The sequence below is a fragment of the Anolis sagrei genome, chromosome 1, assembly GCF_037176765.1.
Source record: "Anolis sagrei isolate rAnoSag1 chromosome 1, rAnoSag1.mat, whole genome shotgun sequence".
Lineage (NCBI taxonomy): Eukaryota > Metazoa > Chordata > Lepidosauria > Squamata > Dactyloidae > Anolis > Anolis sagrei.
The window spans coordinates 47,894,569-47,913,797 of NC_090021.1; the positions used below are offsets into that span (position 1 = coordinate 47,894,569).

At 42.0% G+C, this 19,229-nt stretch overlaps 1 protein-coding gene across 1 annotated transcript in view; it reads left to right on the forward strand.

The window, feature by feature from the left end:
• Positions 1-19,229, forward strand: part of CCDC167 (coiled-coil domain containing 167) — a 51,049-nt gene that overhangs the window by 21,595 nt on the left and 10,225 nt on the right. The window contains exon 2 of the mRNA XM_060754077.2: positions 9,449-9,543. Coding sequence (XP_060610060.1) covers positions 9,449-9,543 — 95 coding nt within the window. The remainder of the gene's footprint in view (positions 1-9,448; positions 9,544-19,229) is intronic.

The following is a 19,229-nucleotide window of genomic DNA, read 5'->3' on the forward strand; positions in this document are numbered from 1 at the left end:
AGGAACTTAAGCCAAAATAGCAAAAAGACACTACAGCACATGTGCAAAGATGACTCCCCAAGCAAACAAAAAACACAATAGCATATACACACTCTCTTCCCGACTACAGCTCCCAGCATTCCCTAGACCAGGTTCTTTAGAAGAGGAGGACAATCTAAATGCACTGCTTCTAAGCTGCAAGCTTTCTTCTCCTTGGATTTCTTTGAGAGTATGCCAATCCCTGTATATTTCCAATTTCCTATTCCTGGACTGCAACTCCCAGCAATCCTCCAAATAGATTAGATATAGATAGGTAGGTAGGTAGATCAATCGATCAGGAGGACTGCTGGGAGTTGCAATCCAAGAATAAGTAGAGAAGGAAGAAAGAGGAGAACGAGGAAGGGAAAGAAAAGGTGGGGGGATGGAAGGGAAGAAGAAGAAAAGGAAGGAAGGAGAGAAAGAAAGAAGAGAAAGAGGGAGGGAAGATTGGTCACAGCAACACGTGGCGGGTACAACTAGTATTTAATAAGCCTCAGCACTATAAGAGGGTTTTGCAAGACCAGTCGCTTTTGTTGCAACGGTGTAGTAACAGTGAGGCTGCAAACCATATTTTAGTTCTTGTAGACCACCAGTGGTCCATGGACTACAGGTTGGGAACCACTGGTCTAAACTGACTACACACTAGATAAAAACAAGTAAATCCCTTGGCCAGATAAAAACCTCCAGTGCTTTTAGGGATGAATAGAGATATAGATAGAAGGCTCCAGGGCTTTCGCACAGGCCGTTTTTGCAATACATGCAATGGATTTTTAAAAGGCGTTCGGAATCTCAGTGAACCTGACTGAGAACAAAATTTCCGGACCAAAAAGTGTGAAGATAAAATGTTTATGATCTCATGGCATATGACCAAAGTTTTACATTTCTGACACCTGAGAAGAAGGTGATAAAAAAAGTGAGTACCATTTACTTACCATATCTCCCACCATGTATTCTGTTCAGTCTTTGACTGCAGTCCTGTGCCACTTCCCTTGGTGGAACACCCATCTTATTGGAGACACATATGATCCCTCTGAGACCTATTTTGTCTTAGGTAGAGGGTACCAAGATTGTATTTCCCGTGTTATCCTACCTGGGCATTACAGGATCAGGCCCTACCTTGAGTCCCATTTCCATTAGAGACAAAGGTCCATTTAAGAGGGATGCAAGAAAAGGGCTTTCTCGTTGCCAAGTCTGTGAATCTCTCTGCCAAGGGAGGTTAACCTGGCACATTTCCTGTTGTCCTACCAGCAGGTAAAGCCTGTTTTATTCAGAGTCTTCTAACAATTATGCCGTGATGCTGTGAAAGTGGTCGTGAACCAGATTTTGTTTTGTCTAAGTGTTTTTTTAAAATATGCCTTAATTTGTACTTGTCCTTTATTGTTTTGATACTCCTTGAGCACCAATCTTTGTTGGAAAACTAGGATAGTAGTCTGAAAGTTAAACAAATCTCGTAGGGCAGATATATAATGATGATTTCCTCGCCTTGCCTTTCTCCCAGTCATTTCACAGCAGTCAACACAGGACTGTCTTTTCTAAGCATTCCTTAGTGAAAGCAAATGCTTTACATCTACAGTAGAGTTCAGATGTGCAACACTTTCAAAGAGCACCCTGTGGAGAGCTTACTCTGGGGATTCTGTGGAAGTCTGATGGATTCACAGAATCTGTGGTTTTTGTATAAGAAGGAGGCCCTTGGGAAGTTCCTCAGCAACTCTGAGAATAAGTGGCAACTCTTGCCTGACTGGATTTTTCCAGTCCTCTCTAACTCTGTCTTTCCTTTGCCACCCTCCCCCTCTTTTCCTATTTCAGGTAGGTAAGGTGAAACATTCCCTCTGGGACACCCGTGCGTTTCAGTGTTAAGGCTCACATACTTTCACAGTTCTGAAGATAATGAGGAGATGAGGCAGGTATCTAACACTGCAGTGAGGAAGTTTGAAAAATTTGCAGCTGCCAAAACTCCTTCACTTACAAAGCTGTCATCAGGGCATGAGTTTTAATGTTGAAAGAGGCTGCCTGCCCACAAACTCATCATGTATCAGAAAATCACAAAGTGAGAAACGGATAATGTAATATAGGGTAATGTTTACCATTGTGGTTTCCAATATTCCCTTTTTAATTTTTGAGGGTTTTTTTTTTTACCATGATCCACAGCAGATGAGAACAAGTCAGTTGGACTTTAATTCTGAAGGGATGATGATGCTGTTGGCTGATTTCTTCCTCATCTAGATAGTATTTTGTTATCTTATTCAGTATGGAGTTACAGTTCACAATCTACAAGGGTTGGATGAAAAGTAATGCCTCCACCTTCGTTACTTGGGTTTGGATGGGAATATTTTAATAAATCAGACGCAGAAATAATCCTTAGAATGTGCTCTTTAACTACCACTATTCACTTTTCCACATAAGCACCAGACAATTAGATACATTTCTGCAAACAATGAACAAGTTTTCTGAAGCCGTCACGGAAGAAGTCGACACTGTTTCCGCAACCCATCGTGCACAGATCTTCCAATAGCCAAGCAAAGCAATAATGTGACCCACACGTTCTTGTGAAATGCTGGTTATGCTTGAAAATTTTCTCTGAGTGATACAACGATCATCCAGAATCAATCTGTCAACTCGGTGACTTCTGTCACAGGACGTCCAACTCTTTGTTTATCATGCAAGTCAGATGTTCCCACCTCAACATCTTTAAACTTACTCACCCAATGACTCGCAGTACTCACATCAACACAATCACCATAAACAGCTTGCATTCTCTGATGAATCTCCTTTGGGGCGACATCTTCTTCTGTCAAGAACTCAATGACTGCACGTTGCTTAAGTCGCATTGACCGACCATCTGTGCAGGGTTTTATACTTCGCTCTTTAACAACACAACTGTTCAATGCTAAGGCTTCCCATCAAAATGGAACTGTAGAGGAGAGTCTACTGAACAAGCCAGTACCTGCCGCATACCAGTACTGCCATTTGTTGAGGAGTTACGAAGGTGGAGGTATTACTTTTCATTCAACCCTCGTATGTTTGCAGAACTAGGTGTTGAGCCTCTATATCACCTAGTTCTGCATGCATAGTTCATTCTTCTTCCACCACCTGGTAATAGCTAATGCCAGACTATGGGGGCATTTAAACCCCCAAGAAGCAGCTCATCCAGATTCAATTGGTGAAATGGAAGATTAAATTGCACCCACTTTTTTCTTTAACCAGGAGCTCAAAACAACTCAATATTCATGGTTCGAATTGCTTCCCTCCTCCCACCCTCACTTGTAGTAGTAGAAGTCCTTCAGGAAACTTGATAGCTACCTCATCATAGAATCATAGAGTTGGAAGAGACCTTGTGGGCCATCCAGTCCAACACTCTGCCAAGAAGCAGGAAGATGTTGAGAGAGTTTGTATGAAAAGCTAGGAAAAATAAGTAGTCCTCTACACCCCAAAAGGTGCATGCAAAACAGTAACAAGTATACTGACTACAGATGGGATGTACAGTAGAGTCTCGCTTATCTGACATAAACCAGCCAGCAGAACATTGATAAGCAAAAACATTGGATTATAATGAGGGATTAAGAAAAGTCTATTAAACATCAAATTACATTATGATTTTACAAATTAAGCACCAAAACATAATGTTTTACAACAAATGGACAGAAAAAAACAGTTTGATACAGAGTAACGTTATGTAGTAATTACTGTATATATGAATTTAGCACCAAAACATCACAATGTATTGAAACAGCTGTGGATCTGACCGTCCAAGTCACGGTACTCATTGAGCACTTTATGTGTGGTTACATGCACCAATAATTAGAAAATGGAAGGGATACAAGACGACTGATAATCTCCCTCAATCTGGGGCTCCACACAAGATCTCACCCCGTGGGGTCAAAATGATCACAAGAACGGTGAGCAAAAAACCCAGAACTGCACGGGGGGGGGGGGGGGGGGGGACCTAGTGATTGACCTACAGAGAGCTGGGACCAGTGTAACAAAGGCTACCATCAGTAACACTCTACGCCGCCAGGGACTCAGATCCTGCAGTGCCAGACGTGTCCCCTTGCTTAAGCCAGTACATGTCAGGAGCCAACTCAAGTTTGCTAGAGAGCATTTGGATGATCCAGAAGAGTATTGGGAGAATGTCATATGGTCAGATGAAACCAAAGTAGAACTGTTTGGCAGAAACACAACTCGTCATGTTTTGAAGCGAAAGAATGCTGAGTTGCGCCCAAAGAAAAACCATACCTATTGTGCAGCATCATACTTTGGAGCTATTTCTCTGCAAAGGGACAAGGGTGACTGATCCGTATACATGAAAGAATGAATGGGGCCATGTATTGCGAGATTTTGAGTGCAAACCTCCTTCCATCAGCAAGGGCACTGAAGATGAAAAGTGGCTGGACCTTTCAGCATGACAGTGATTCCAAGCACACCACCAGGACCACGAAGGAGTGGCTTTGTAAGAAGCATTTCAAGGTCCTGGAGTGGCCTGGCCAGTCTCCAGATCTCAACCCTATAGAAAATCTTTGGAGGGAGCTGAAAGTCTGGGTTACCCAGCGACAGTCCCAAAACATCACTGCTCTTGAGGAGATCTGCATGGAGGAATGGGCCAACATACCAGCAACAGTGTGTGCCAACCCTGTGAGGATTTACAGAAAACGTTTGACCTTTGTCATTGCCAATAATGGATATATAACAGAAGTATTGAGATGAATTTTTGTTATGGACCAAATACTTATTTTCCACCATAAATTTGTTAAAAATCAGACAATGTGATTGTCTGGATGTGTTTCCTCATGTTGTCTCTCATAGTTGAGGTCTACCTATGATGTCAATTACAAGCCTCTCTCATCTTTTTAAGTGGGAGAACTTGTACAATTGGTTACTGACTAAATACTTTTTTTCTTCACTGTATATGGAGGAGATTATGCTGACTGCATGATGCTGAGTGTTGTCATTCAAAGAAGCAGTGTTCCCAAATTCTGTAGAGGAATCTGAGAGCACTCTTGATTCATTGTGTCAGGGTTTTGTTTTTTTTTCAACTAAAGGCTTGCAGTACTTTGAAGCAGTAGAAGAATGCTGCTGCAACTATTGTGTAGTAATAAACATTTATATAGCAAAAACTTGATGTTGAAAGTGATTAACTTATTTTAGGTCCACAGCCTTTAGAACAGATGTGCGGGGTGGGCACTCACAATCCCCCCCCCCCGCCATACTCCTTTCCGTTGCCGTTAATTGGTTCCACGCATTCTGATTTTCTTCTCTGTACCTTGCCTCAGGCTGCTTTTGCTTGCATTCCTTCACCCAAGTGTGAGAATTGCTAATTAGCTGAAAACTGAACCATAAAGTGGTTAATCAGGAGATCAGTAGAATTGTTTTCCCAATGTAATGATTGGAAGCAATAACTTATTCCCCTAGTTCTTTACTTTTCTCCCTGGGATGGGCAACTGACATCCATGCTGTAGCAAGAAAGGTGTGTTGTTGATCTGGATTCGATACATCTTATCGGTTTAATAGGAGAGCCAATCTTGGTGGGTGCTTGCTCATTCTCAGCCTGGTTTCTTGCTTTTGGCACACAGCATTACAGTGCAGAAAGGACCAGGAAAAAGAAGGTATACTGATTGACAGTGCTTTTTCATCAGCTTGTCAATGAGTACAATGCACATACATGTCCATAGCAGTAGCTCAGTGACAGAGAAGTTGCTCAGCATATAGATCATCTTGACTTGGCATCTTCTGCTAAGGATGTCAGGTACCCTGGGCTGAGGAAGGTATAGCACAGAGCTGAATGGAGAGTGAGCAATTGCATCACATCTGCGGCCATGTTTAAGACCTAAAACCCTCCACGTGGAGGAGGGACAACAAAATAAACTTGGCAGCACTTGTAAGACTAATTAGTTTTTAATTTCACATGAGTTTTTGTTGATATAAACCAACTTCAGATTTTTTTTCGTGTCAGGAGCGACTTGAGAAACTACAAGTTGCTTCTGGTGTGTGAGAGTTGGCCGTCTGCATGGAAGTTGCCCAGATGTTTTACCCTCCTGTGAGATGCTTCTCTCATATCCCCACATAGGAAGCTGGAGCTGACAGACAGGAGCTCACCCCGCTTCCCAGATTCAAACCACCAACCTTTTGGTCAGCAGCCCTGCCAGGGCAAGGGTTTAACCCATTGCACCAATGCAGTACCAAAACTCAATTTAAAAAAAAAATTCAAATCTGCTGTCACATTTCTCCCCCTCCTCTTTCCTTCTTATAGAATCATAGAATCAAAGAGTTGGAAGAGACCTCATGGGCCATCCAGTCCAACCCCCTGCCAAGAAGCAGGAATACTGCATTCAAAGCACCCCTGACAGATGGCCACCCAGCCTCTGTTTAAAAGCTTCCAAAGAAGGAGCCTCCACCACACTCCGGGGCAGAGAGTTCCACTGCTGAACGGCTCTCACAGTCAGGAAGTTCTTCCTCATGTTCAGATGGAATCTCCTCTCTTGTAGTTTGAAGCCATTGTTCCGTGTCCTAGTCTCCAGGGAAGCAGAAAACAAGCTTGCTCCCTCCTCCCTGTGGCTTCCTCTCACATATTTATACATGGCTATCATATCTCCTCTCAGCCTTCTCTTCTTCAGGCTAAACATGCCCAGCTTCTTAAGCCGCTCCTCATAGGGCTTGTTCTCCAGACCCTTGATCATTTTAGTCGCCCTCCTCTGGACACATTCCAGCTTGTCAATATCTCTCTTCAATTGTGGTGCCCAGAATTGGACACAATATTCCAGGTGTGGTCTAACCAAGGCAGAATAGAGGGGTAGCATTACTTCCCTAGATCTAGACACTATGCTCCTATTGATGCAGGCCAAAATCCCATTAGCTTTTTTTGCCGCCACATCACATTGTTGACTCATGTTTAACTTGTTGTCCACGAGGACTCCAAGATCTTTTTCACATGTACTGCCCTCAAGCCAGGCGTCCCCCATTTTGTATCTTTGCATTTCGTTTTTTCTGCCTAAGTGGAGACTCAGCTGCATCTCTGCCATCTCATATTTTTGCATCATTACATCTGGAGGTACAGCAGTTTACTTTCAAGGTGCAGCAGTTTACTCTCTGTTTTGGAACAGAAAAAGACTGATTTGAGGATTCCGGAGATTCAGAGGGTGGCACTAGGCTAGATAGACCAATAGTCCCAAGCATTTTTCAGCTATTGCTTCGTTTGAGCAAACAACTACAGCATTTTTATCAGGAATACATAGAACCAGAGCCTGAAAATGTTATCTTTTTTGGACTATAATTCCTTGAACCTCCTGGAAAAGTTGCAATTCCAGCTCTGGATAGAATCTCTTTCATCCCTAGCATGAAAAAAAATGAGGAGGGATTCCCTGTGGCATTTTCCCCTAAGAAGCTGTCTCACTTCCAACGCATTCTTCCCATCCTTGATTAGGCCAGCTCTTGTGCTTCGGCTGTTCCTCCCTCTCTTTCTCGCTCTCTTGTCTCTCCACTTTACTGGAAAATAAATTAGCAGACTAATTAGATGACTATCTTAAGCAGCCAGCAGTTGCTTCCTGCCACAACTCCAGCTGAATACAAGATGATCACAGCAGTTCAGAGTATCCACTTGGGACCCCGACTTGCCCTGGTTAATTCGACTGTTCCACCCAAGGCAGGTCCCTGGGCCACTTCCAACATCAATTTTGGGGGGGGGGGGGCTACACGTGGCTTTGTGATCAGATAAAACAGTGACAGAGTGACTGCAGTTGATATCTTCTTTCCTGGGAAAAAGACAGAAAACTGTATATCTGCATCCTAAGATTTGTTTCAGGACCTCATCACACTAGAGAATGATTCTACCTTAAATCCGGTTTCTGCCTCCAGCAGAATTCTGGGGTTTGTAGTGTAGCGAGGCTGTTAAAGGCTCCTCCCTATACTACAAATCCCAGAATTCTACAGGAGTCAGAAACCGGATTTAAAGTGGATTCATTCTCTAGTGTGATGAGGTCCTCAGTTAAGCAATGCGTGGATGTTAGTAGTTAGGTGCCAGATGCTCTTGGGCTATTTATTCATTCATTTATTTACTTCATTTATATACCATTTTTCCTAAGTCCCTTGGGGGGGGGGGGGATTTAAAGCATTTTCCAACATATTCACAGCAAAATTCAATGCCTTGCAAAACATAAAAACTTAACATAAAACAACAGTAACATAAAACTATCAGTAACATAAAACACTAACATAAAAAACAGTAACATAAATCTATCAAATCATAAAACTTAACTACATTTAAACATTAAAACAAGGAATTAAAAACATATTAATATAAAAAGTAAAATCACATGATCCAAAAGTATGGTCCAGGCCATTCCAGTATCAAATAGCAATGTTCGTTGCTTGTCCTGCTTACTGCCGAAATGCTTGGTTCTACAGCTATGTTTTTGCTTTGTTTCTGAAGTCCAATAGGGAGGGCACTGATCTAATTTCATTGGGAAGGGAGTTCCATAGATGAGGGTCCACCACTGAGAAAGCCCTGTCTCTCATCCCCAATGAAATTAGAGCTGCACCCTCCCTCTTAGCCTTCAGAAGGACCTGTGAAGGAGGTGGGACCGAGAACAGGGCCTCCCCGGTTGATCGTAGCCTCCAAGGTGGTTCATAGAGGGAGATACATTCGGACTACAATGCCTATCACTCGAGCCAGCATAGCCACTGGTGAGGACTCCTGAGGACAGCATTTGAGTGACTATACATTGCCATTTCCTGAATTGAAAGGGAGGTAATATCTTTCCCAGCTTGAGTTTCTGAAGCCCATGTCAGCAACCTATTTCACTAAAACACACACTTTGAGGAACAGATATAATGGACCAGGGCTTCCTTTTATCCATAGAGGAGACAGCCATTAGTTTTAAATGCCATGGCAGCCATCCTTGCTCCTGTGTTGGTAATTAGGTTCAGAGGTGGAGTAGTGTTTTTCAAGGGGCTGGATATTATTGTCCTGTGGACTCCGATTCATGATCTCTTGTCTAAATGAAACAATTTCTTCTTTTTTCTTGGGGCTGTTGGGCACCAACTAAGATATCCTATATGTTTTGTTCAAAAAGTTGTAGTGTTTGTAGCTGTAGTGGATTAAATGTAGATGTGTGATTTTAGAAGCATATAACTTTTTCAAAAAGTTTGGAGTGTTTTGAAAAGATACGTTTTCAACTGTAAGCTTCCAGTGTTGGCCACCAGCCATCATGGGCACCAGCCAACACTACCAATGCTGGTTGAGGGATTCAGGGAGTCTTGGTCCAAAAAAAGGCAACTTTCTAAGCTCTGTCTTGGAGTTACTTACTGAAACTGAATTACAGTTGGGCCTTATGCTTAATTATGTTTGAAAGAAGGGGAAAGTGAAGCATACCAGTCTCTTTTCATGAGGTGGTGCATTTGAGGAGCCTATCACTCTTAGTGGTCTTTTTGTGTGTTTCAGGTAGAAAACCTGGAAGACAAGCTGATGCAGTGCAGAGAAGACTTGGAAGAGGTGGATTTTAAGCTCCGGAGAGAAGAAATGACTCCTGAGAGAAGGTACTGCCTGGACCTCTGGGTCTCAAGTTGCTATTGAAAACTATGGATTGAATTGTTAATGCACATTTTCTGGACAACCCAGGACAGACTGAATATTTTTTCCCATTTAAAAGGCTTCCTCTAAAAGGAGGAAATTTTGAATATGAAATCAGTATAGGACTAAATTATGCTCTTTGTTGTTTTTCCTGCCTCCCATACCTGTCGATTGTGAATGCATTTTGAGCCCTATTATGCCTTTTGTGTTTCTTTAACCGTTTCTCTAAGTATTCACTTTTCAGACTGTCTCTTTGCTACTTCACTGTTTTCGTCCTTTTAATATTTGAAGAATGCTTAATGCTTGCACACCTCAAAAATAATTTCCCTCTGCTTTGTAACTGCTTGGGGAGGTAGTTTAAATTTTGCTGGCCACCTGTTGCCTAGGAGTGCCAAGTTTTGCAATAGGGTTTATCTGCTAATAAATCGGCATGGTGGCAGTGCAGTGTGCATACATCTAGTATTCCAAACAACAACAAAATAAAGACCAACATATGTGCTCCAAGATTTTATAAAATAAGACTGAATGTGTCTCTACACATATGCCATTTTCAGTTCCTGTGACTAAAGTTAATCTATATATATTGTCCAAGGCTTTCATGGCCGGAATCACTGGGTTGTTGTAGGTTTTTTCGGGCTATATGGCCATGTTCTAGAGGCATTCTCTCCTGACGTTTCGTCTGCATCTATGGCAAGCATCCTCTGAGGATGCTTGCCATAAATGCAGGCAAAACGTCAGGAGAGAATGTCTCTAGAACATGGCCATATAGCCCGAAAAAAAACCTACAACAACCCAATCTAGATATATTTCATATTTTGAGTTTTTAAATCTTTCCATATAAAATCTTGTTGCATGTTTTCTGGACTTTTCTATTTTATGGTAGATTTGCCCCCTCCAAATGAAATCAATATATTTAGACTCCAAATCTACAGTTTTATTATTTATTTACTGCATTTATATGCCGCTTTTCTCACTTCTGAGGGGACTCAAAGCAGTTTGCAGCATAATAATGGCAAAATTCAGTGCCATACATACACAGGGAGCTCTGGCGTGGGCTGGTCCAGGAGGTCACGAAGAGTCGGAAGCAACTGAATGAACAAACTACAAAAACATACATGTGAAAACCAGAGCATAATATCTAGACAATATCATATAACTATACATTAAAAACGTTAACCATATTAAAACATAAAGCATAAACAACATTTAGACATTAAAACAGAGAAATAAAATATCTTAGTATAAACATTATAATCACATAGTCCAAAATCATAATCCAAAGCCATTCCAATTGTCAATTGTACATATTCCCTAATTCAATTCTTGCACTGCTCACTCACCAAATACTTGGTCCCATAGCCATGTCTTTGTTCTCTTTCTGAAGGCCAAGGGAGAGGTCGCTTGTCTAATTTCACTGGGGAGGGAGTTCAATAGACAAGGGGCCACCACTGAGAAGGCCCTGTCTCTCGTCCCGGCCAATCGTGCCTGTGAAAGAGGTGGGACCAAGAGCAGGGCCTTCCCAGAAGATCTTAAACTCCACAATGGTTCATATTGGGAGATGCATTCGGACAGCGAAACTGGACCAGAACAATTTAGGGCTTTATAGGCTAAAACCAGCACTTTGAATTGTGCTTGGTAGCAGACTGGCAGCTAGTGGAGCTGACGTAACAGGGGGGTTATATGCTCCCTGTACGCTGCCCTAGTGAGAAATCTGGTTGCCACCTGTTGGACCACTTGAAGCTTCCGGACAGTCTTCAAAGTCAACCCCACGTAGAGAGCATTGCAATAGTCTGTTTGGGATGTAACAAGAGCATGGACCAGAGTTGATTGTAATCACAGCTCGGAAAAGTTAGGAGCAGGCGAGGAGCAAGAACTCCAAATTGGTCTTCCTGGCTGTAAAATTCATAATCAGAAATACTTTTCCTGTCACTGAATACAATAAGGATGTAGCATGCTAAAGACTATAGGTCTTGAAGTCATGGAGGTGAAGAGGTCTTGCAGGCCATTTCAATCTCCTCATTGATGGAGGAAATCTAGAGATAGAGCACCCCAAACAGGCACAAACCAAAGTATTTGGATCCATGGAGCAGTTTCAAAAGTATAGTTCCCTTTTTGCACATGCTTCAGATCCCTGGGAAAAGCAGCTTGTATATGCCTCCTACATGGATCCTAACTGGTTTAAACAAGAGATGATGATGATGATGATGATGATGACGACGACAATAACAACAACAACAACAACACTTTATTTATATTCCGCCCTTCTCATCCCAAAGTGGACTCAGGGCGGATCACAGTACACATATACGGCAGACATTCAATGCCGCTTTTGTATAGACAATAGACAGACAGACAGAACAGTAGGAGGTGTGCTGTTTCGACTAAGTCCAGCTGTTTTGGTGCCATGGGCTCGAGTCCAGCCACAGGGGAGGTTGTTGCTTCATCCTCTATAACAAAGAGCCGTCAGGACTTCCTCCTCCCTTTTGGTTGCCCAGCATTTTCTGATCTTCTTTCTTTATGGCATCGTAAAATACCTCCCCCACTTTTTTTAGTGGTACCTTATTTATCTAATTACAGCTAAAGCTGTTTTTGAACTGCTTAGGTAAACAATGAGCAGGGCTGACAGTTGTCAGCTCATGTCGACCCGGGGCTTCAAACTTGCAATCTTTTGGTTGATACATCTTATAATTGCTGGTGATTTGCTGTGCTAAACCTCCGGCTCTGGATATTGTTTAAAAGTAACAACACTAGTGAAGTACTTATCCTTCCTTCTCTTTAGAGCTGGAAAATGGGGCCAAGGTGAATTGTAACCCTTGGGAATAGTGGGAGCAGGAAATAGCTTCACTCCTCATCTCTACAGCAGTTCTCTCTTTACAGCAACATAGTAAAAGAAACATATATGTGTTCCAGCTGTAGCGTTTGTGGGGTGTCCTGGAGCAATTTTTCCAGTTGTGGCATTGACAACCACTAGCTGCTGAGCCTCTAATTGAAGACCTCCAACAAAGGAGGGTTTGCCCAGCTTTGGGTATCTGATGACATTGTCAAACTGCACTTACCTTTGATACGTTCCTCGTAATGTTCAACTGAAATCTGTTCTCCTGTCACTTAACCCAGTGGTTCTCAACCTGTGGGTTCCCAGATGTTTTGGCCTTCAACTCCCAGAAATCCTAACAGCTGGTAAACTGGCTGAGATTTCTGGAAGTTGTAAGCAAAAACATCTGGATGAGAACCACTGGCTTAAGTCCTTTTGTGCTTCCCCTCTCTTCTATGTCGACTGAGCCTTCAGTGCTATACCTATTCAGATGTTTGAAGAACATTGTCACGTTTTCTCTCCTTCACTATTTTGTGCCTTTCCACTGCCCGTTTTTACTTTTTTGGGAAACATAGGCATATCAATGGAATAGCCGCTCCTGTGGCAGGGGCAGAATCTAAATCAACATTATTCAAAACACTTCTATAGAGTTAGACCTGGCTCGGAAAGTCTAGGAGGTGCAATTCAAAAAAAGGGCATTATTTTCTGAGCTCTGATTAATACTAGATCCATAGCAAATTTGGAGTTGTAAGATGTAGACCTAAGACAGCGTTTTCTACATTCCTCATTACTTCTCCATCTTGGTTGCCCTCCTCTGAACTCACAGTTTGTCTGCTTCCTTCTTGAAGTGCGCTGTCCAATTCTGGATACCTTATTCCAGATAAGTTTGGTCTAGTTCAGGACAAAGTGGAACCATTACCTCTCATAGCCAGGTTTCTGAGTCACGTTGCAGTGAAACAGAAGACAAAGCAAAATTGTGATCTTTTAAGTCTTCCGGTCAGCTCTCATTTTCAGGTGGGGCGCTGCATACTCTGCATGTGCTTGTAGGTGTTTGACTTTTGCACTTTTTGTAGCTTTGCTAAATATGAGGAACAGCAAAGGGCTGTCTAGAGTACTGAAAATCTACTTGCTGGTCACTGAGGGGAAACAGCAGGAACATTAGATGAGAGAACTTACATTTTATCTTGTGTCCTTTCATAACCCTTCCCCATCTACTTTCCCACAAAGGAAAGGCAGCACTCAGGAGAAGGTTTAAAGAGTACCTGCTACTACTTTGTTGCAAATTCTCCCTTGCTTTGCACTTGTTTGATGAAGACCCAGTTCTGCTGGTAGAGGTATCATTCTGACTTTACATATTTTGCAGAATTTATTAAGCACTTCCCTACGTATTTTCAAGTCTGGATTTGCTATCATAAGGACTAGAATAATGATTTTTTTAAAAAACAAACTTTAGCAAAGATTCACAGGAAAGTGCTTCATAAATATTAAGGCCTAAATCTGATGGCTTAATCTCAGTTAGAAGAAACCCACTGAATCAGTGGGATTACTTGTGGATTTACTATTGAAAAATGTATTCCTTCAGATATTACTGTAATTGGAACTAGCGATTACTAGTTAGGCTTGTATCTTTTTTTCCAGTTGTAAAGCTCCTTATGAGTTTCCTCCTTACTGTTTAAGCTTCTTAATGATATGTCAAAACAGTGTCAAAACACTGTAACTGCCCGTTTTTACTTTTTTGGAAACACAGGCATAGCCAATGGAATAGCTGTTCCTATGTCAGGAGCAGAATTTAGATCAGCATCATTCAAAACACATGTATAGATTTAGACCTGGCTAGGAAAATCTAGGAGGTGCAATTATAAAAGGGGGCATTATTTTCCGAGCTCTGATTAATACTGGATCCATAGCAAATTTAGAGTTGTAAGATGTAGACCTAAGACAACGTTTCTCAATCAGGGGGTCGGGACTCCTGGGGGGGGGGGGGCGTTGTGCAGGGATTCAGAGGGGTTGTCAAAGACCATCAGAAAACACAGTATTTTCTGTTGGTCATGGGGGTCCTGTGTGGGAAGCTTGGCCCAATTCTATCATTGGTGGAATTCAGAATGTTCTTTGATTGTAGGCGAACTATAAATCCCAGCAACTACAACTCCCAAATGTCAAGGTCTATGTTCCCCAAACTCCACCAGTGTTCACAATTGGGCATATTGAGTATTCGTGCCAAGGTTGGTCCAGATCAATCATTGTTTAAGTCCACAGTGCTCTCTGGATGTAGGTGAACTTAAACTCCTAAACTCAAGGTCAGTGCCTACCATACCCTTCCAGTATTTTTTGTTGGTCATGGGAGATCTGTGGGCTAAGTTTGGTTCAATTCCATTGTTGGTGGAGTTCAGAATGCTCTTTGAGTGTAGGTGAACTATAAATCCAGTGACTACAACTCCCAAATGACAAAATAAATCCCCCCTGGTGGAGTTCAGAATGCTCTTTGAGTGTAGGTGAACTATAAATCCAGTGACTACAACTCCCAAATGACAAAATAAATCCCCCCTCCAACCCTACCAATATTCAAATTTGGGTGTATCAGGCATTTGTGCCAAATTTGGTCCAGTGAACGAAAATACCTCCTGCATATCAGATATTTATATTACAATCCATAACATCAGCAAAATGACAGTTATCAACTAGCAATGAAAATGATTTGATGGTTGGGGGTCACCACAACATGAGGAACTGCATTAAAGGGGCTGCGACATTAGGAAGGTTGAGAAACACTGACCTAAGGAGAAGAACTGGATTTTGTTCTGATTCTTAGCTTTCTTCTCTGTGATCCTTTGCTTTTTTCTTTCATCACACCACCAGTGGAGTCTTGAGAATCTAATCAGCATTTGTCATTATGTGTCACTGACTGACACCCTTCTCTTAAAACAGAATAAGAGACATCAAGCTGCCATCATTCTTTGTTTCTTTCCCAAGCATTAGTTTAACTATATGTCTTGTACAGAGTCAAGCAACCCGCTACTTTCTGTTGGTGGTTGAGCAGAGCAGTACAACGATATTGTTATACATTCCATTATACTGTACCTGTGATAAGGGGAAGAAAAGGAGACTGTGTCCAAGACCCTACATGTGTGCTTTTCTCTCCATGTGACATTCTGTCACCTGGGAGCTGTGAAACCCCAAGAGGTCCCCTTGCTGCTGTTGCTTACCTGTCAGGAAGGGGGAAGACAGTTCAGATCATCATGAAGGAACTGGTCTCAGTTTGAATGGGGCAGGGGAACTGAGAATGTAATCTCAAATGAGGTGCATCTTTAATTACTTTCCCCCAGGAGCCCAGAGCAGGCAGACCTTCATTGTCTGAATGATCTCAACTTCCCTATCCAAAGAGGAAGAGCAGCAACCCTTCCTGGGCTTGATAGCTACTGGATGTGGGAGATTTTTGGACAGAGCTCAAGGGGCACAACAATAGCCCTTTATAACACATCTTAAAAGTGGCACATTCATAAAATGCACTTAGGCACATGTAAGTCACTAACACAGGGGTGTCCAACTTATTTTCTTTAAGGGCCATATCAGCCTTATGGTTGCCTTTAAAAGGCTGTTGAATCCATAGACAGATAATCTATGGATACAGAGGACCCACTATATTTTTTTACCTAGTGGTTGGTGCACTTTAGTTTTTACCCAGCTTGGGTCCCCAGATGTTATTGAATGGTATAAGGACAGGCTTCCAATTCACATTCAGGATCACAGAGCTGTGACACCAATTATAATGAAATCTCACACCAAGGAACTTCTTTTAGCAGGGAATATCACAGGAGGGAAATTGATAAACAGGGAAAGATATATTTGAATGCCGTCTGAACTGAGAAGGTTTTAAAAGGCTTTTCCAATTGGGTACGCTGCCACCTTGTTGCTTAGTATTCAGGCTGAGTTATATGTGTGGAGAGGATACTTAGGAACACCTTTCTGTGTTACTATAGTGTTTATTTTCTTCAGAGGATTTGAGTACCAATGACGTTCACACACAGGCTGTTGTAATGTGTTAACTATAATAAAATGTTTATTTAACAGGCTTAAACTCTTCTGGTACAAATACGTAATGGTTCCTGTAAGTGAATGGCACAAAAGCTTTTAGTTATGTTTTGATGTACAATCCTCAGATGGATACTGGGTTCAAATCTAGAGTTAACAAACAGGAGATTATCTCAGGAAACTAATCCCTGATGATAATTCCAAACCAAATTCCCACTTTCTGAAATCTAGCCAAACAAGCTTGGCCTAGCCTTCCTCAGGAATAAAAAAAAGAGACCATAAGCAAGGTCCTGTTTCCACTGTCAGTATTCCTGGCTAATTCCTCTAGCCCTTGAATACTACAAAAGATTAACCCAGTTCTCCTAGCTAGCACTATCCAACTGTGAACACCAACTAACTCCCCAACTGACAAATCCTAACTGCCAAAACTCAAGCCTCCAAATGCACAAAGTACACTTTCCCCTCTATTTGAATATTAGGCTCCGCCCCCTATTCTTAACCAATCCTGGCCATCTTCTCTTTGCTTACTGGACTAGGACACGCCCCCTCTAAGAAAACCTGACCTGAGATGGCATCTCCCTGTTTCCCTGTCCTAAGATGGCTGCCAGGGCTTTGCTAGCCCCACATTCTGGCTGCTAAAGGTAAGGGTTCTTCACAAATGGCAACTCCCATCACTTTTGATTATCTCCCATGTGGACAGAGAATAATGGGAATTGCAACTCCACAGTACTTGTGGCTCTGAAGTTGGGGAAAAGTTAAAGGACATTTTAGAGTCAGACATCATATCCACAAACCTTGTATCTAAACGTAAACCCACTAAACTGACTAAACAGAACAAACTGCAGGTTTCGAGATGTTGCTGTATCGCAACTTCCATCAGCTCTATTCATGATGTCTAATGATGATAGAGTTGTAATCCAGCCTCTGGAAAGCCACATAAAATGATATGGATTCACCCAACAGGCCTTGAGTTTGACACATGTGCACTAACAGAATGCCAGCCACCAAGTGATAGCTGCACCATTAACATCTGTTTCCGCCCTATTTCAAGAGTGGGGAATATGTGACCCTCCAGAGTTGTTGGACTGCATCCCCATCTTCATTCACTCACTGATTGGGGCTGATGGAACTTGAATTAACCCACCTTTTTAGAAAGCAATATATTACCCATCCCTAAAGTACAGTCTGCAAGGTGGGGGCGGGGGATAGACTGATTGGACCATTCGTTTGGTTTGTTACTGAACATACTGTGAAAAACTGAGCTCTATTTCTTTCTAATCTTCAAAGCTTCCACTGTAATTTTCCCCGTCTCTTTTTTCTTATAGTAACTGTTCGGTTGCTGCTTTAGAATTTGCTGAATGTGTCTGTTTTCTAACAGGTTGATATCTCTATTTCTTCATCCTCTGATGTGCTTCTAAGAGTCCCTCTTTTCCCTTTCCCAACATTAACACATCTTATGCTCGTTCCTTAACTCACTCTGCAGTCTGTTTTGGCTCTGTTTTCATTCTGGCTGCTGCTTTATTCTCAGGAGAAACAAAACCCTATTATGCTCACTGCCATTCCCAACTATACCACAGAGCTTGCTCGGAACTGGCAGATAATTTGCTGGTGCATGTTTATTTCTAGCCACACCAAAGCTGTTCTGTCCTCCCTGCTGTAATGGAGCCATTGCTGCAGGTGTATTTTCAGGCGATTTGTTTTGTTCTCCTGCTTTAAAAACTGGATTAATTAATCATCTGGTGCACAGCTAACAATGCAAGCCCTGGATTTATCCTTCTCCTTGGAAAATATAACATTGCTGTTGAGCTACTAACACGTCTTTTGGAATGAAGCATGATAACCAGAGGCACAGAGAAAGTAATGTGCCAAAGTTTCTTGACTGCAATATTCCATGTACCTGCACATACAACTTACTACACAGAAGTAAATTCAATGTAGGACATTTCTTTGCACATGAAGCACGTCAGAGTTGCTTATTTGAGATTCTGCAAATGAAGAGAAAGGGGCAAGAAAATTCATTTTTTGTGAGTTTCTCTGAGAACATTCCATGGATTCAAGACCATCCCACCCTAAAGTTATCTTTGAAACCCCTCAAAAGGGGCAGGCTTGGATGGAGCTTTCCTAAATACAGTAGAGTCTCATTTATCCAATCTTCGCTTATCCAACGTTCTGTATTATCCAATGCGGTCAGGGTGGGAGAAAGAAAGAGCCCTTGTCTGTTTTGGTGCTAAATTCGTAAATACATAATTACTACAGAACGTTACCATGTTTTGAACTGCTTTTTCTGTTGATTTGTTGTAAAACATGATGTTTTGCTGCTTAATTTTAAAATTCAAAATGTAATAATAACATAATTTGATGTTTAACAGACTTTTCCTTATTCTCTCCTTATTATCCAACATTTTCTTATCCAATATTCTGCCAACCCATTTTTGTTGGATAAGTGAGACTCTTGGTTGGTGGGGACGAGAGACAGAGCCTTCTTGGCAGTGGCCCCCCCATCTGTGGAACTCTCTCCCCAGGGACATCAGGTTGGCCACCTCCCTTCTGTCCTTTAGAAGAAAATTGAAGGCTTGGCTTTGGGACTAGGCGTTTGATTAGTGGACAGCAGCAATTGGAAAGAAGACTTGGATACTGCGACATTGATTTAACCCCAGACTTGGATTTGGTTTTAACTGGCATGACTATTCTATTGTTTTAATGAATTGTTTTAATGTATTTGTTGACTATTTATATGATGATAGCATCGTACGGTGCTTATGCGAGGCCGCCCTGAGTCCCCCCTTAGGGGGAGAAGGGCGGGGTAAAAGT